At 42.2% G+C, this 17,003-nt stretch overlaps 1 protein-coding gene across 4 annotated transcripts in view; it reads left to right on the top strand.

The window, feature by feature from the left end:
- Nucleotides 1-17,003, top strand: part of nfia (nuclear factor I/A) — a 266,171-nt gene that overhangs the window by 226,293 nt on the left and 22,875 nt on the right. For 2 of the 4 annotated variants that reach the window (XM_074636630.1, XM_074636632.1), the window contains 3 exons: nt 5,060-5,177; nt 9,553-9,680; nt 12,477-12,527. In XM_074636630.1, the coding sequence (XP_074492731.1) occupies nt 5,060-5,177; nt 9,553-9,680; nt 12,477-12,527 (297 nt within the window). The remainder of the gene's footprint in view (nt 1-5,059; nt 5,178-9,552; nt 9,681-12,476; nt 12,528-17,003) is intronic. The other 2 variants (XM_074636631.1, XM_074636634.1) reach the window with 1 other exon arrangement.

Here is a 17,003-nt window from a genome sequence, read left to right as displayed (position 1 = left end):
ATGATTTTAATATTACAACATAGGAACACCAGCTGATGTGATATTTAAACGAGTTAATAATAAAATATTAGAGAAAGTGACCTAAAAACATTATCAATACATTAAAGATGAAATGAAGCTTTAGTTGGTGAACAGCCAGGCCGTAGCATCAAAACTCAACCTCAAGAACTCAGAGACAGAGAGAAATACAGAAAGATGGAGATCAACCACGACACAGTTTAAAGTCCTGGTAGCGCCCCGTGCAGGCTGCAATGTTCATTACAGACACAATGTGCCTGAAAATCATGATGTTTTTAAGTTTTCTGGAGTATCAAAGTAATCCAGTGATTGTTGTCTGTACATCTGTGGAATGCCATTTCAGTCAATATTAAATAAATAAATAAATGAATGATAAATATGCCTATGAAATAAATCCTGTAATAAATAAATGAGGCAAAAAAATTATATAAATTTTCAAATAAATGGAAATATAAATTACCTTATATAGTTCAATAAATAATAAGTTTTTCAAAGGATTACTTTTTATTTATTTCAGGTGACTGTTATTTCCTAATGACACATTTATTTCCCAGCTCTTTTTATTTCCACCTGTTTTATTCAAATGAAAGGGGCGTGGTTATCTCCCAGATTCAGACCAAAGCAACAGCACAAGAATTAGTTAGCAAGTAGTAGAAGTCCCTCCTCTAAATGAAGGTCTGTCTCCGGAGCTGACGTCTGCTCTTCTCCCAGGAAACTAGTCTCCTGGTGGCAGGGAGTGAGGTCGTTAATAACGCGTTAAGGCAAATTTGTTTGAACGTGACTAATTTCTTTAACGCATTAACGCAACTAGAGTGCAGATACTGGCATCATAGGAAACTAAAAACCTGAGGTATCCATCGGTACCAACCAGGTCATACTAGCTTGCCCCGAAGGAGGCTAAATAACGCTCCAAACTTAAGCTACGTTTTGGCGAGGAAAAACTGTCATGTCCATTTTCAAAGGGGTCCCTTGACCTCTGACCTCCAGATCAGTGAATGTAAACGGGTTCTATGGGTACCCACGAGTCTGCACACTGCACACTGACACACTGACAGCTGTTGTTGCCTGTTGGGCTGCAGTTTGCCATGTTATGATTGGAGCATATTGTTTTATGCTAAATGCAGTACCTGTGAGGGTTTCTGGATCAATATCTGTCATTGTTTTGTGTTGTTGAAGAGCTTTGAGTGGTCGTAAGACCAGAAAAGCGCTATATAAAAGCAGGTCCATTTACCATTCCATTTAATTGATTTCCAATAATAAATATATACATACATTTGTATAAAGCAGCATATTTGCCCACTCCCATGTTGATAAGAGTATTAAATACTTGACAAATCTCCCTTTAAGGTACATTGTGAACAGATACAAAATGTGTGATCAATTTGCGATTATTCATGATTAAATATGGACATGCGATTAATCACAATTAAATATTTGATTCGATTGACAGCCCTAATTTGAATATAACAGGTGGAAATAAAAAGAGCTGGGAAATAAATGCGATATTAGGAATTAAAAGTCCCCTGAAATAAATCAAAGTGGTCCTTTGAAAAATGTACTTTTTAAATACAAACCTATTCATCTATTTATTGAACCATATTGACTCATTTATATTTTTATATTCAATTTCTCTATATATTTATTGCCTAATTTATGTATTTCAGGATTTATTTCATAGCCATATGTATTTATTTCATAGTCACATTTATTTATTTGAAATTGACTTTGGCATTGCATATCCATCCATGGAGCTGCTAATAGCTAATTCAGCATACTTGCCTGACCAGTAGTAAACATACTGATATACAATACATGGTGAAACACGCAGCACTTATTACTTCATTTGCATAGTTTTATATTGGTTGTACTTAGTTGCACATGAAGTATTACATGTTAGACCTTGGGGAAAGTGTACGAACAAGTGTGTGTGTGTGTGTGTGTGTGTGTGTGTGTGTGTGTGTGTGTGTGTGTGTGTGTGTGTGTGTGTGTGTGTGTGTGCGTGCTGCTCTTAGACCATTACTATCTCTGCAGGGCAGACAGAGAGAGAGAGGGAGAGTGATAGATAGATAGAGTGAGCTCACGTTGCTGAGCTCAGCAGAAAACTACCCACCAGGTCCTGTCAGTCCTCCTCCTCCTCCTCCTCCTCTTCCTTTCATCCCATCACGCCATCATGCTCTCTGTCAATAAAGCGATGAAGAGGAGGGATGGAAGAGGGGGGGGGTGGGGGTGAAGGGGGCTGGAGGCGAGGGGCTAGACGGATGTCCGGGTTTGAAGCTGATTGCTGCCTTTGTTCAGCAGGATTTTCAAATTGAAGCATTTGACAACAAAGAGCCGACTCTCTCCCTCTCTCTCTCTCTCTCTCTCTCTCCTTCTCTCTCTCTGTCTCTCCCTCTCGCTCTCTCTCTGTCTCCCACTCTCTCTTGCCCCTCGCTCGCTCGCTTTCTCCTTTAATAGTGAAAGCCCTCGCAGGCCTTTGTGCAAAAGCTGCTCTCTCCAGAGAAAGAGAGAGAGAGAGAGAGAGGGAGAGAGAGAGAGAGAGAGAGATCTGCGGAGGAGGGTAAATGGCAGAAGATGGACACATCAGAGAGGGGAGGAGAGAAAAGAGGAAGAGGAGTGCAGTTTGTTTTTGTTGATAGATGCTAATGCCCTGCACTAACTGCTCTCATATACAACTATTACATCATATCACCATTAGACCCCTGTCCTAATATTTAACATGGAAACATAAACATATTAGTGTGGCATTAACACGCAGCAGAGGGAGGTGATGCAGCAAATACAGTATAATAGGAGTTTCTCATCATGGCGTTTGTTCAGTGGGAATGATGACAATCATGTTTTCCTTGAAGATATGACTTGTGCAAGAAAACTTTGACTAAAGTGAAGAAGAAAATGACAAATATTGAAGTCCCTGCATTCACCTACTCCAGCACCTCCCGAAACAAGGAGAAAGTTTGTTCACTTATTTAGATGTTTTATTCATCGTGTATTTTTTAATTTTCAAGTTTTATTTAAACGGAGCAGTTCTTTCAAGGGAATTCCTCTGGATATGAACAACTGCTTGTTATCTCAAATAACTGCCTAAAGGTCATCAGGTCCGTATGTTTCGTATGTGTAATCCGACAAAAAACTTCACCCAAAGAAACCTTACCCGCTGAGTCAGATGCGTTTTATTATTCTATTCGTTGCGAAAATTCCCAGTACAAGATGAAACTGAATGAATGATGTGGGTGTAATGGTTAGCGCTGACCCATTAGCCCAAACGGGGCTAACGAATGTTTGACATTAGCAAGAAGCTATCGTTTAGCTGCCTAGAGCTCAATCACTGTTTGTCTAATCTTTCGTACATCCTTTGTTTTGTGACCATTCTTGATTCCAAACTGTTCTGCGATCACCTGCCACAATCTATCTTTATATTCTGCATCTCTGTATTCTTTTATTTCTTTATCATAAAGTGCTCTGTGCTGGGAGGCCAAGTGAATGTTTATCATGCCATTTAGGATGAAGGCGTTTGCATGGTAGGTGTCTCTGAGTGGTCAAACAACCCAAACAATATACGAACTTGGTGTGCAAAGGCCTTTAGACTTAACTTATAATTCGTATCAAAGTACATTTTTCTTTTTTAGGAAATTACGTAAAGTCATTAGGGGGCCCCCTTGGTTCCCCAAATTACTTTGGTTAGAATTAGATTGAAAACAAATGTATTTAAAAATATGCACTGATATTCAATATTAATGAAAATGCTCAGCTGGGAGCGTTGAGAGTACTTTGGAGGAGCAGCATTTTTTCAGCTGAGACGCTTTGGGTGCGTCTAGCTGCGAAATATCCGCGGAAGTAAACATATTGGCAAAAGGTAGAGTACTTGCTCTGTATGAAGGAAAGTGTGGGTTCATGAGCTTTTATGGGAAAAATCTCAGCGAGTACGATTGTTCCGTTCAGATACAGATTCAGATCATCTTTATTATCCCAAACGGGGAAATTGGTTTAGCCCAGTGCTCCAGACACGAGGACAACATAAAGTCCACAGTGAAAACAATAAAAACAATAGCATAACATACACAATAAGATCACAACATACTCATAATAAAACACATTTGATCACATCTTTGTGGTAAGCTATTTGTCCCGTCCCTTCTCCTCTGTGATTGGACAGCTGGGTAAAAAAGTGACAGTGAGAAACGTAGCGTTCTACCCAAAGTTGAACATTTTTCAACTCAGCATTTTTACCACAGTGCAAACACGCGGCACTCCCATTGCAAAGCATTAAAAGAAATACGCTGGCCTCAGGAAAAAATGCTTTCGTGGACACAGCTCCTTATTGTACAACATAAAGGTCTAAATAGTGTTTCTAGCCGTCTCCACGCCGCCAGGAATACGGTTCTGTTTTATTGATTTGTTTATTTATTTATGTGTCTCAAAGGTTGTCCAGTTTAAAGTCTGATTTTACTGATATCAGTCTAAATAATACCCATCGTAGGGCAAATCTTCAACCACAGAATGGAAACTCCCCCAAGGCTGCTAAAACTCCTAAATTCCTCAAAAAATGGTGGATTCCTTCCTTTGGGTTGGGATTGAGTCACTGCCCCAAGTGGAGGAGTATTTCAGGGTCTTGTTCATGAGTTAATGTGTGGTGGATAGAACATGAGATCAACAGGCAGTAGTAATGTAGCAGTACTGTACTGTCATGGCGAAAAGGCAGTTGAGTCTGAGGATGAAGTTACGTATTTTACCTGTCGATCTACGGTGCAACCTTCACCTGTGGTCATGAACTGTCTGGTCGGCCGTCTGGGCTCATCCTCAGAGACAGTTAGAGGGAGATCAGAACTTGAACTGCTGCTCCCTCACATTGAAAGGATCCAGTTGAGGTTGTTCAGGATCAAGACGCCTCCCTTTAGAGGCTTTTTAGGCAGCTGGGAAGACCTCCCGGGGCAGACCCAGAACAACTGGAGGGATGATACATTAGGTATATAAAAAAAGTGGTGATGTGAAATACTTCAACGTGTGTATTAATGCTTTCCTTCTCTCTCTTTCTCCTTTTCAGCACCTATCGCAGCCGGTACCGGTCCTAATTTCTCATTGGCCGACCTGGACAGCTCCTCTTACTACAGCATGAGTCCAGGAGCCATGAGGAGACCACTACCTAGCACCTCCTCCTCCAGGTACATACACAAACACGCCCTAGATCCAACTCTCAAGACCACACCGTTGGTACCGATGGATTCATCAGGTTTTCTAGTTTCATATGATACCAGTATCTGCATTCTAAAACTGAGCCTACTACAACCTAAAAATCGCAAGTTGGGTTAATGCGTTAAAGAAAGGAGTCGCGTTAAAACAAATTTGCGTTAAGGCGTTATTATGGCGTTCACTTTGACAGCCCTAACTGAGACCAAACTCCTTACTGACGTACTGTATATGCAGTGGTGGGATGTAGCTAAGTACATTTCCTCAAGTACTGTATCATCATATATAATAGTAAAACACTGACAGAGAATATTTTACTCCACAATGAGTACTTTTACTTTCAGTACTTTTACTGAACACACCACATCTAGTCCACATCTTCAAAAAACACATTAGAATGAATATCAATGAACACAAACATTCAATCATACATATTAATGTACATGCTGTACATGTGTACAACAAACACACACACACACACACATGTGTTACAGAGCTGTGTGTCCTCAGTAATACAGTTTCATGTTTAGCCTTCACAAAGCTTAACCACACACACACACACACACACACACACACACACACACACACACATGCTTGCAGGGTTTGCCCTGACCTCTTCTGTTAAATCGATGCGGTCGCAAGAGTCGTCTGTCTGTCTGCTGAGATACCTGCCCTGCAGCACGCACACACACACACACACACGCACACACACACATGCACGCATACACACACACACACACACACACACACACACACACACACACACACACACACACATATAATAGTGAACCACTGACTCAGATTAGAGTGTGTGTGTGTTTCCGTGTGTGTCCTCTTGTCTTTTTACACTCCCTCTTTCTCTTCTCTTTCCTCTCTGACTCCACACACCTCTCCAGAGACCTCCCACATACACGCACACACACACGCACACACACACACACACACACACACACACAAAGTGCTGCGAGGCAGTGAAGCAGGTCCATATGGTAATATTTAAGTCTACACTAATGTCAAAGACTCTTTATTCATACATCTCACTGTGTACATGCAGGTCATACACACAACACACATACACACACATATATATACAAACTCACACATGCACACACTTAAATGTCTTAACCTCCTGTTAAACAATCACATCTGGTGAATGAGAGGCCTTTGGCGTGTGTGTGTGTGTGTGTGTGTGTGTGTGTGTGTGTGTGTGTGTGTGTGTGTGCGTGTGCGTGTGTGTGCGTGTGTTAATGAGTGGTCATGTAGCTGATGTAACTCTGCTCCGCTCTGACACATAAAAGCCTGAAACAGAGTGAAGGTAACTGAAGCGTGCAGCAGGTCTCATTAAAGGACATGTTCACTGTGTTTTTTTAACCTTATTAAGATGCTGTTTACCATCATTCATACAGTAATGATGCAGAGCACCAAGTCACACACAGCTTCTGCTGCTTGCTTAAATACCTTATATAGATAGAGAGAGAGAGAGCGGCAGAGTTTATTAATCCCAGTGGGAAATTTTATCGTTACAGCAGTCTAGAGTAAAAAAGACAAATAACATGAGCAAAAATCTATACAATACTTATCGTTAATGAGCAGAAATCTATACAATATATATCAATAATAAGTAAAAATCCATACAAGACTTATCAATAATAAGTACAAATCTATACAATACTTATAAACAATACATTTTGGCTGTACATAAACATGTGTAAAGTGGACATAGTAGTGCAATAGTGCAAAATTAAACTCAAAGTATACTGTAGATTTATAGTGCAGTTAAAGGGACTATTTGTAACTTTCAGAAATGCTTCTTAACAGCGACACCTGTGGCCGTGAAATCAACGAAAGTCAGCGCCGGGCTCGCGCTTGCTCGCTCTCAATATACCTGAACGAGCATCACTCAAAACAGTGAGGCGACACACGTCAGCTAAAACCACAATATCACTCTATATTTCAGCTGCTTGGCAGTAATGTTAGCTGACCAGACGAAGGTCTCTCCATGAACATGATTTAGATCTGATCCTAGTGTTGGCTTTTCCTGCCTAAGTGCAGGCTGAAGCAGCGGCGCTCTGCAGCGTGTCTCCCTGCTCTCTCCTCCCGCAGCCGGAGAGAGCAGAGGAGACACCGGCACCCGGTCGGTAACGAGAGGGTAACGTTACTAGCTAATGAGCTCCGTCACTTCACAAGACACGGTAAACCTCTGTTGGTCTGGAGGAGCTGCAGCATTTTTTTTCTGCACAAACGTCCCCTGTGCATTCACTAGATATTCTCAGAGCTAAACTAACTCTTCTGCAGTGAGGAGTGAGCGCGCGTTCACGTCTAGAGGTGGAGCGAGCTGAGAACGCGCGCGCTCTCTGAGCGAAGGCAGGCAGGCAGAGTTGGAGAGGCAGCGGCCACACGCGAACGCGCATATGTGAGCGCGCATGTGTGACGACCCGATACATTTATGCGCGTACAAAGTTACAAATAGTCCCTTTAAGGATCAGATGATTGAAAGATGTTGAAAGACATGTCTATTTGTTTTATTGATTAAAAGACTATTTTATAGCATCTTTCTATCAGGTTTTACTGTACTAATTCCCCTTAGCCACATCTGCGCTGGAAGCAAGAAATTATGTAAACTAAAGTCAATTAAATGTGAGTTTCCTGTTTATAAAATCAAATGTGCTCCATTAAACTGTGTTTGAGCTCAATGAGAAGCAGCGGCAGAGACGAGAGTTTCAAAAAATTTTCACTGCAGGACTTCTTTTTCCAAGAACCCACGAGAAATTTTAGGAACTCAGGAACTTTACCTGCATTTTGACCAAAGGCATCAGGGTCTAAATTTAGTTCCTGATCCAGAGGTAGTACTTTTCCATGATCCCAGAACCCTTAAGTGCAAATGAAACTTTTGTGCATCTACAAGAGGGTTTACAGGGACTGCTCACATGCAGACCAAGGTCTGCAGGTCTGTCTCGGGAGTATATCTGGTCTTTCACGTTGGAGTTTGCTTTACTGAGTGACGCTAATTGGTCAAATACGATGCTTGTGTACAGCGTCGACCTTTGGACTTGTCTAAAAGTAGCGAATAAGTCAGAACTTAGCTTAATATCCTAATTGTTTCAATGCCGTTATATTCTAAAGTACATCCCACTCCACCTCTGCATGTCTCCTTTACAACATCTGTTTATTCTTCAGTTGTGTGCACCAATAAACAGCTAGAACAACTTAATTTGTGTTGATGTGAAGAAAGCCCTCACTTCTCTTCACACTCAATCCATTATTGGTCTTTTTGAAGTGCAAACAAGTGACTTTTAGTTCCTGATTTAGCTTTTTACGGTTTAGTTCCTGGAGCTTTTTAGTTTCTGGTATTGTTTTGATTAAACGATCAAATACTTTCAGTATGTTGCATGTTACATTATCAGTTAACTCACTGGTTAATGGACACAAGTGACCAAAGTAAGAAGTAATGTTTTCATTTTCAACAGCACACCAGAGGCCTGTACTACGATGCAGGATTTGGGGTTAGCAACGTAACTTCAGGGTTAACCTTTCAGGGTTTTCAGTCCTACAACGGTCCTAGAGCGTCTCGAGATAACTTCTGTTTTGATTTGACGCTATATAAAAATTAATTGAATTGAATTGAACGGTGGATCACTTCTTACCGGGGTAGATCGCCATGGTAACTGATGCTGAACAGCTAACCTGCTCTGGAGCAGCTCATCTAAAAGCACCTCCTACTGACCAATCAGAGCTTGATGCGAGGATCGTATGATAATATTACACAAATCGAAGAAGTTACAGTCATAATCCATCTTCTTCATATTTGTCTAATGTTATAGTTTGCTCCTAGTTTGTAAAATGTGCCGCTCTGCTGACAGTAGACTTGTCCATGTTTGTTGGTCATATGCTGCAAACAGCGCCCTTTATGTGAACGTGTTCATAGCCAGATTGAGAAACCCTGTTGACTTACCTGAAAACCACCTTCGTAGGACCAGTTTAGCGCGATCGTGGTTGTTAGGGTTAGTTAAGTCAGATAACGAGAAGATACCCTGGATATGTTGAACATCAGAGGGGTAGAGCAGGTAGAGCTTGAGCAAGACACCTAACCCCAAATTGCTCCCGAATGCTGTGTGAATGGGTGAATGCTGACATGTAGTGTAAAGCGCTCTGAGTGGTCGGAAGACTAGAAAAGTGCTATATAAATGCAGTCCATTTACCATCACAGTACAGGCCTCTGGAAGCCTGTTATTGTCCTTAATACCATGTCCACCAACCAAAGGAACAATTATCAGAACAATGCAAGAATTAACAATGCCGCTCTGTCTCTCCTTTGTGTGTGTGTGTGTGTGTGTGTGTGTGTGTGTCCAGCTCTGCAAAGAGGATAAAGTGCATGGAGGAGGACGTGGACAGTCCAGGCGAGGAGTCCTACTACCCCAGTCAGGGTCGATCTCCGGGCAGCGGCAGCCAGGCCAGCAGCTGGCACGACGTGGAGCCAGGTAGGTACCCCCGTCGCCACAGCAACCACGTCCTCTAATAACCCCAACCCCATAATTTACCACCACCACCCACCCCTTCCTCCGTCGCCTCCACCTCCACCATACACACACACACTTCATACACATCTCAACTTTAACCCGCTGTTTCCAAAGCAGCTTTGGAAACAGAGCTTTCATGTAACAGTGTGAAGGTGATGCTTACAGCAGGGAGGGGAGTGTGTGTGTGTGTGTGTGTGTGTGTGTGTGTGTGTGTGTGTGTGAGAGAGAGAGAGAGAGAGAGAGAGAGAGAGAGAGAGAGAGAGAGAAGAGAGAGAGAGAGAGAGAGAGAGAGAGAGAGAGAGAGAGAGGACGTAGGTGACATGCAAGTATGTAAACAGTGTAAACTGTAGGTTTATGAGAGTGTGTGTGTGCATATACAGTATATTTGTGTTCAGGACTTAGAGGTACATAAGAATGACTGTTTGCATGTGTGTACAAAGAGTATGTGTGTTAGTGATTGTGTCTCTATACCTGACTACAAACACACTTATGAAGACTTGTAAAGACCCCATCTCCTCCGCACAGTAATAACCTGTGATCTGTATCTGGATACGTTATCTGAATGATGACATCTGATCCTTTAAGTTTGCATATTGATAAGTGTTCTTGTTATCGGGACTGGAGTGTGATCAGATCTCAGTATGCAGATCAGGTTGGCGGGGCAGAGGGACTCTGGTACGACGTGCAAGGCAAGGGTCAGGTGACAGATGAGGTCATTCATATGCTACTTCAGAAGCCTTGTTACCTGGGCTAATGTTACTTATTGTAACAGCTCAGAAATAACAGAAAGCTTAAACCCAAAAGAACGACTCACTGACAGACCGATTGAGATAAAAGTTCACTTCACTTGAAGTGAAAAGGCAGGCGAGGGTCAAAACCTGGTGGGCAGTCACAAAAGGCGAACTTAATCTTTTACCATCATAAGCAGATATAATTATAAACCTTTCTAATAAAAATGAAAAAATCAACAATTTAGTCAAGTAATTTAATGAGCTGACTCATTTAACAATGTATTGAACTTTCATTGAACAACAGCAAAAAAACACTTCACTATACTGTACATCTGAATTCCTATTTAAAGTCGGGGTAGGCACAATGTTTTTGGCATCATTGGGCCATAGTAACCTTTCAGCATATTGTAATTCAAGTGTTCTGAGAGATAACTAGACTTCTGCTCCTCCTCATGGCTCTGTTTTCAGGCTTTCAGCCTGTGACGGGAGACTTTGACCAATCACAGGTCATTTCAGAGAGAGCGTTCCTATTGGCTGTTCATTAAACGGAGGTTCAATCACTTGCGAACTCTGATCAAACGGTCAAACTAGGCAGCGCTGATCAAATATCAATCGATATCCTGTTACTGTAATGCCTATTTCTCTCCTCAAAAGTTTTCAGAATCATCTTGTAGTGCACGGTTTAGCTGTAAAATTAGAAAGTGTGCTCCGGCTGGTGGGCGGTGCTTGGTATTTATTTTCTCAACTGATCTCAACATGGCTGCCTGGTCACAAACTTTAGTACAGTACACTAAGATGTGTTTCTGAAAACATTTGAGGCAAGAAATAAGCATTACAGTAACAGAATATCGATTCATATTTGATCGGCGCTGCCTAGTTTGACCGTTTGATCAGAGTTGGCGAGTGATTGACAGCTGCTGATAGACGGCAAGGCTCCAGCTCGGCTCTGATTGGTTGTTTTCCTCCGGTCTGTGAAATCTTGTAGATGCCATTAGGAGCACTGGAGAAGACAGAAGCACATGATTCTTTTCAGATTACCTGTCTCATGTACTACTGTCAGAATATAGTGACCGTTTCATAAAAAATTTTTTTTTTAATCATATTTGCTTCAATATTGCCGACTGCTGCTTTAATGGGATGCTGCAGTTCAATTAAATGGGCATACTTTTAACCAAAACATGCCATAAGATCGAGTAATGCTTTTTATGTGTATTTTCCCCAAAAAATAAGTTAAACATTTAAAGGTAAGATTTATATAATGACATCATGCAAATTCTCCAAAAAATACAGAGTTTCACTTCCTGTGGAAAATGTCTTGACATTTACAGAAATTAGTGAGGGAAACATGTGAGTAAGTGCGCGGGGAAGGTCAGGTGTCCTATGTTAGTGCAGCGCAACAGGAAGCGGCTGGATCTGAAATAACAGGAGAGTTAGTGAGGTGCAGACAACAGGATGAATGCCAGGAGCCTACACTATGACAGAGAGTCTACTGAAGCAACAGGTAGTGTTCGTCTGTAGCTTTTATTTTGACGGGCAGCTTGAGATAACAGGAAGCGGCGGAGAACCGCACAGATGTCATTTTGCAGCTGGCTAAGATCTGATCACAGTGTGAGTCAGACAGATGTGGTCTGACTGATCTGATCACATTGGGATGGAGCAATGGGGTCCCACTCAGTAACAGCACACACACACACACACACACACACACACACACACACACACACACACACCAGATACTGCTGTTAGCTGCTAACAGGCTAAAGTTATCTAAACACACAATCCATCACTGGGATCCAGATTTAAGCAGGGGTTTGTGTGTGTTTGAGTGTGTGTGTGTGTGTGTGTGTGCGTGCGATGACCTTGGACACACACTTAATATAAATACTATATTGTTGAGGTACTACCTCCACCTCTCTCTCTCTCTCTCTCTCTCTCTCTCTCTCTCTCTCAGTATATTCATGCTGCTTTTCTTTTTCTTTCCTCTGTTGGTTTCTTTTCTTTCTTTCCTCCGTCTTGCGTTGGAAAGCTGGATATAAGCTGCGTGGCTCTCTAGCTAGCTCATTCATCTCCCGACAAGGTAAAGACTGTGAACACGCCTTTTATTTTCTCTATACGTGTCTGTGAAACCGTCACCTCCACCTCCTCCACCTCTACCTGCTCCTCTCCACCTCCTTCCGATGGCTAGATAGATACCTTGGTGGTTTTTGGTTTGTCCTTTGGTGTTGTGACGTGTCTGGTTTCGTCTGGTGGACTCGCATCTTCCTCCTCCTCCTCCTCCTCCTCCTCCTCCTCCTCCTCCTCCTCCTCCTCCTCATCCTCCTCCTCCTCCTCCTCCTCCTTCACTCATCGTTTCCAGCCTCTCTTTTCTTCTTCCTCCTCCTTTTACTGCTTCTCCTCATCCTCTCATTCCAAGCATCTTCCTCCCTTTTTTCCTCTTTCTTCTTTCTTACTCTCTCCTCCTCTCATTTCCATTTCTCCTCACCTCCTCTTTTGTTCCTTCCTCCTTTCCTCCCACATTTTCTCGTCTTATCTCCTCCTTCCCCATCCTCCCCTCACCTCTTCCTCTTTCCTTTCCTTTCCTTCTTCCCCCTCTTCCTACCATCTCTCCCCCTCTCTTCCTCTCCTCCTCTCTTCTTCTCTTCCTTTCCTTTCCTCCTCCCCCTCCTCCTATCAACTCATCTCCTTTCCTCTCATGTTTTGTCTCATCCTCTCCTTTCATTACCTTGTTTCCTCTCTCCTCCCTCCACCTCTCCCTCCTTCTCTCATCTACTTTTTTCTTCTTCTTATCTCTAGTCTCCTTCTCTATTTTCCTTTCATCCTTTCCTTCCTCCTCTTCTCTCTTCCTATCAACTCCTTTCTTGTTTCCCCTTTCCTCTCATCTTTTTCCTCCCTCCTCTCTTACTTTCCTCCTTTTTTTCTTCTCTCCTCTCCTCTCTTTTTTCCTCCTCTCCACCCTCCTCTTATGTTCTTTCCTCCCTCCTTCCTACTCCTCTCCTATCTTGTCCTGTGTCCTCATCCCATTTCCTTTCCTTCTTTCCTCCCTTGTCTCCTCATCTCCTCTCTTCTCCTTGTTTTTGGTCTCGAGGCACCCATGGGTGAGTCACCCATCACCCCACTCCACCCTGACCCCACCCACCTGGCAGCATGCTGATGATCATCATCATCATCATATCATCATGGCTGTTTATTTATTATTGGTTGATGTCTGTGAGAAAAAAACATCTTCTGGATGGACTTTAACACTGTGCATGATACTGTGTGTGTGTGTGTGTGTGTGTGTGTGTGTGTGTGTGTGTGTGTGTGCGTGCGTGTGTGCGTGCGAGCATGCGTGTGTCTGTAGAAAGGTATATGTATGTGTGTGTAAGTCAGTTGTGTATTTCTCGTCATGCACACACACTTCTATACATTTTCCTCTCCATGTGTGTCCGCAAATGTGTGTGACTGTGTGTGTGTGTGTGTGTGTGTGTGTGTGTGTGTGTGTGTGTGTGTGTGTGTGTGTGTTACAAGTGATAACTTATCTGATACATCAGAGAAGAGGAAGAGGAGGGATGAAGGAGTGAAGGATGAGAAATGAGACACATTAAAGGAGGAGAAAAAAGATGGAAAAAGAAAGGAAAGATAAAAGAGGGTGAGAGAGGTTACAGGAAGAGCAACAGGAAGAGGAGGAAAGATGGGAGGAAGAATTGACTGATAGATAGATAGATAGATAGATAGATAGATAGATAGATAGATAGATAGATAGATAGATAGATAGATAGATAGATAGATAGATAGAGGTGTAAGGATGAGGATGGAGAAAGTGCTGAGCAGACTCTGCCTCGATTCAACCTGACAAAACCTCTTCAACTGTTCATCACTCTCACACACACACACACACACACACACACACACAGCCTTCCCCACTCTCCTCCTCCTCCTGCTGCACCTCCGTCCATCACTATAAGCCCCACCCCCTTCAGGTGCATCACAAACACTGATCCATTCAGGTCGCTCGGCGTCGGACAGGTGAAAGGAAATAAATTACATTTAAATTCAACGGCAGCATGTGTGAGCAGAGACAGAGTCCCTGTGAGACTGCTTCCATCGGGACTATTTCTTCTCGTATCATTTTTAACGTAACATAACCAAAAGTTCCCAAAACCACTCTCAGATTGTTTAAAAGTATTTTGACTTCAAAACTTTGAATGTTGCTCATATAAAAAGCCTTTAATCTCTCAAATAACTGTCAGGTTATTGATATTTGATGATAAATTATTAGCTGTAAGTCATCAAACTATCAGCTATTTTATTCCTAAGTTGTATCATAAAAGAAAATAATGATGATTTTTTGCGTTATTTTGTATTAATTCATTCTTATTTTTAGGGCTGTCAAAGTTAACGTGTTAATGCGTTAACGCAAATTCGTTTTAATGCCACTAATTTCTTTAGCGCATCAACGCAACTTGCAATTTTTTGGTTGTAGTTGGCTCAGTTTTAAAGCTAGAGTGAAGATACTGGTATCATATGAAACTAAAAAAAGCCCTAAGGAATACATTGGTACCAACCATGTCATACTAGCATGTCACGAAGGAGTCAAAAATAAAGCTACGGAGTAACGCTAAATTTTGGACAGGAAAAACAAGGAGTCCCTTGACCTCTGACCTCCAGATATGTGAATGTAAATGGGTTCTATGGGTACCCACGAGTCTCCCCTTTGCAGATATGCCCACTTTATGATCATATGGGCTGCAGTTTGCCATGTTATGATTTGAGCATATTTTTTGTGCTAATTTCAGTACCTGTGAGTGTTTCTGGACAATATTTGTCATTGTTTTGTGTTGTTAATTTTTTTTACGATAACTAATATATATATATATATATATATGTATATATATTTGCATTAAGCAGCATATTTGCACACTCATATGTTGATAAGAGTATTAATTATTTGACAAATTTCCCTTTAAGGTACATTTTGAACAGATAAAAAATGTAATTCATTTGTGATTAATCCCGATTAACTATTTTAATCGATTGACAGCCCTACCGCCCTACCGCCCAAACCAACCCCCCCCCCCCCCTCCACCTTCCTCCCCCCCACCGCCTCTCCTCTCCAACGGTTGGAGGTGCATAGAAATGTGAAAATAAAGACAAAACACGCTGCCTCTGACCCGCTCCTCATCCTCATCATCATGGTTCTTGGCAGGGATGCCTTCGCCCGCCGGCGTTCTAAAGAAGTCAGAGAAGTCTGGTTTCTGCGGCGCCGTCCCTCCGTTGAGCGGCGCCTCCACCTCTTCCTCTTCTTCTTCCTCCTCTTCCCCCCGAACGGCTTTCACACACCATCACCGGCCCGTCATTACCGGGCCTCGAGGTGAGGTCCTCAACCAGTCAACCCCAACAAACCACCACCACCACCTCCCCCTCACCTCCCTCACCGCTCCCCCCTCACACACACACACACACACACACACTCACCTCCTCACCCCTCCCTCCCTCCCCTGTCAGTAGCTGTGGGTTTTGTCAGGAAGAGGTACTGGAGAGCAGAAAAGGAGTCTTTCACCTGTAGGCTTCAGGCAGGGTTGTGTGTGTGTGTGTGTGTGTGTGTGTGTGTGTGTGTGTGTGTGTGTGTGTGTGTGTGTGTGTGTGTGTGTGTGTGCGTGCGTGCGTGCGTGCGTGCGTGCGTGCGTGCGTGCGTACGTGCGTGTGTGTTTGTTTTGAGCGCATCCTCCTCACCTGACCACCCAACCCTCAAGCCCTGCCCACTCCTAACGTCCCTTTTTCCTCTTCTTCATGCTGTTTTTTAATCATCTGATTGATAAAAGTATCCCACAACACAGAAACACACTTCCTGTCTGCCATCTTGTGTGTGTTTGTGTGTATGTGTGTGTGTTTGTAATCTGCAGATTCTTCCTGTTTCCATTTTTAATTCAGTCGTCAGTATTTCAAAGTTCATATTCTACACTCAATTAATACATTTTCTTCATACAGCATGTGAACTGAAATGAGATATTAGATGATTTTGGCAGTAAATAATATAAAAATGTATAGATTGAACATTAAGTCATCAATTCATCAGTTCTTTGATATCTGAGTGTCCTTGAACACACCTCAAAGTATAGTTTTTCTTTTTTTATTCAAAGACAAAACCTCAACATACGAAACACGAGGTGATGCAGGGAGTGTAAAGAACATTCAGCAGACACCAAAGTTGAGATTCAGACAATGGAGACTAAAATGAACAAAATGAAACAAAAATTATTTTGGAAAAACCATCAAAATGAAAACAACTCAAACGTATTTGTATTCGGTCATCTTGCCTCCATCAGGGTGTCTGAGGCTGTTTCCAGTTCCCTTATATTCAATACTTCATCACGTGACCGATACGTCACCGTAGATACCATATTTATGAAGCATTATTCTTCAAAAATAGTATTTATTTAGTCATTTATTTAGTATAAAACATTGTGACTTTGACCAAAAAAGATGGACACACTGGGAAATCAGAATGAGTTTCAATGAGTTTCAGTTCATTGTTCAGTCTGACATTGTGGCCCTGTTCAGACCTGGTATTAAC

Source organism: Sebastes fasciatus, chromosome 5, assembly GCF_043250625.1.
Source record: "Sebastes fasciatus isolate fSebFas1 chromosome 5, fSebFas1.pri, whole genome shotgun sequence".
NCBI lineage: Eukaryota > Metazoa > Chordata > Actinopteri > Perciformes > Sebastidae > Sebastes > Sebastes fasciatus.
Note: the sequence above shows the minus strand (reverse complement) of the source record. Positions and strands in the feature narration are given on the sequence as shown.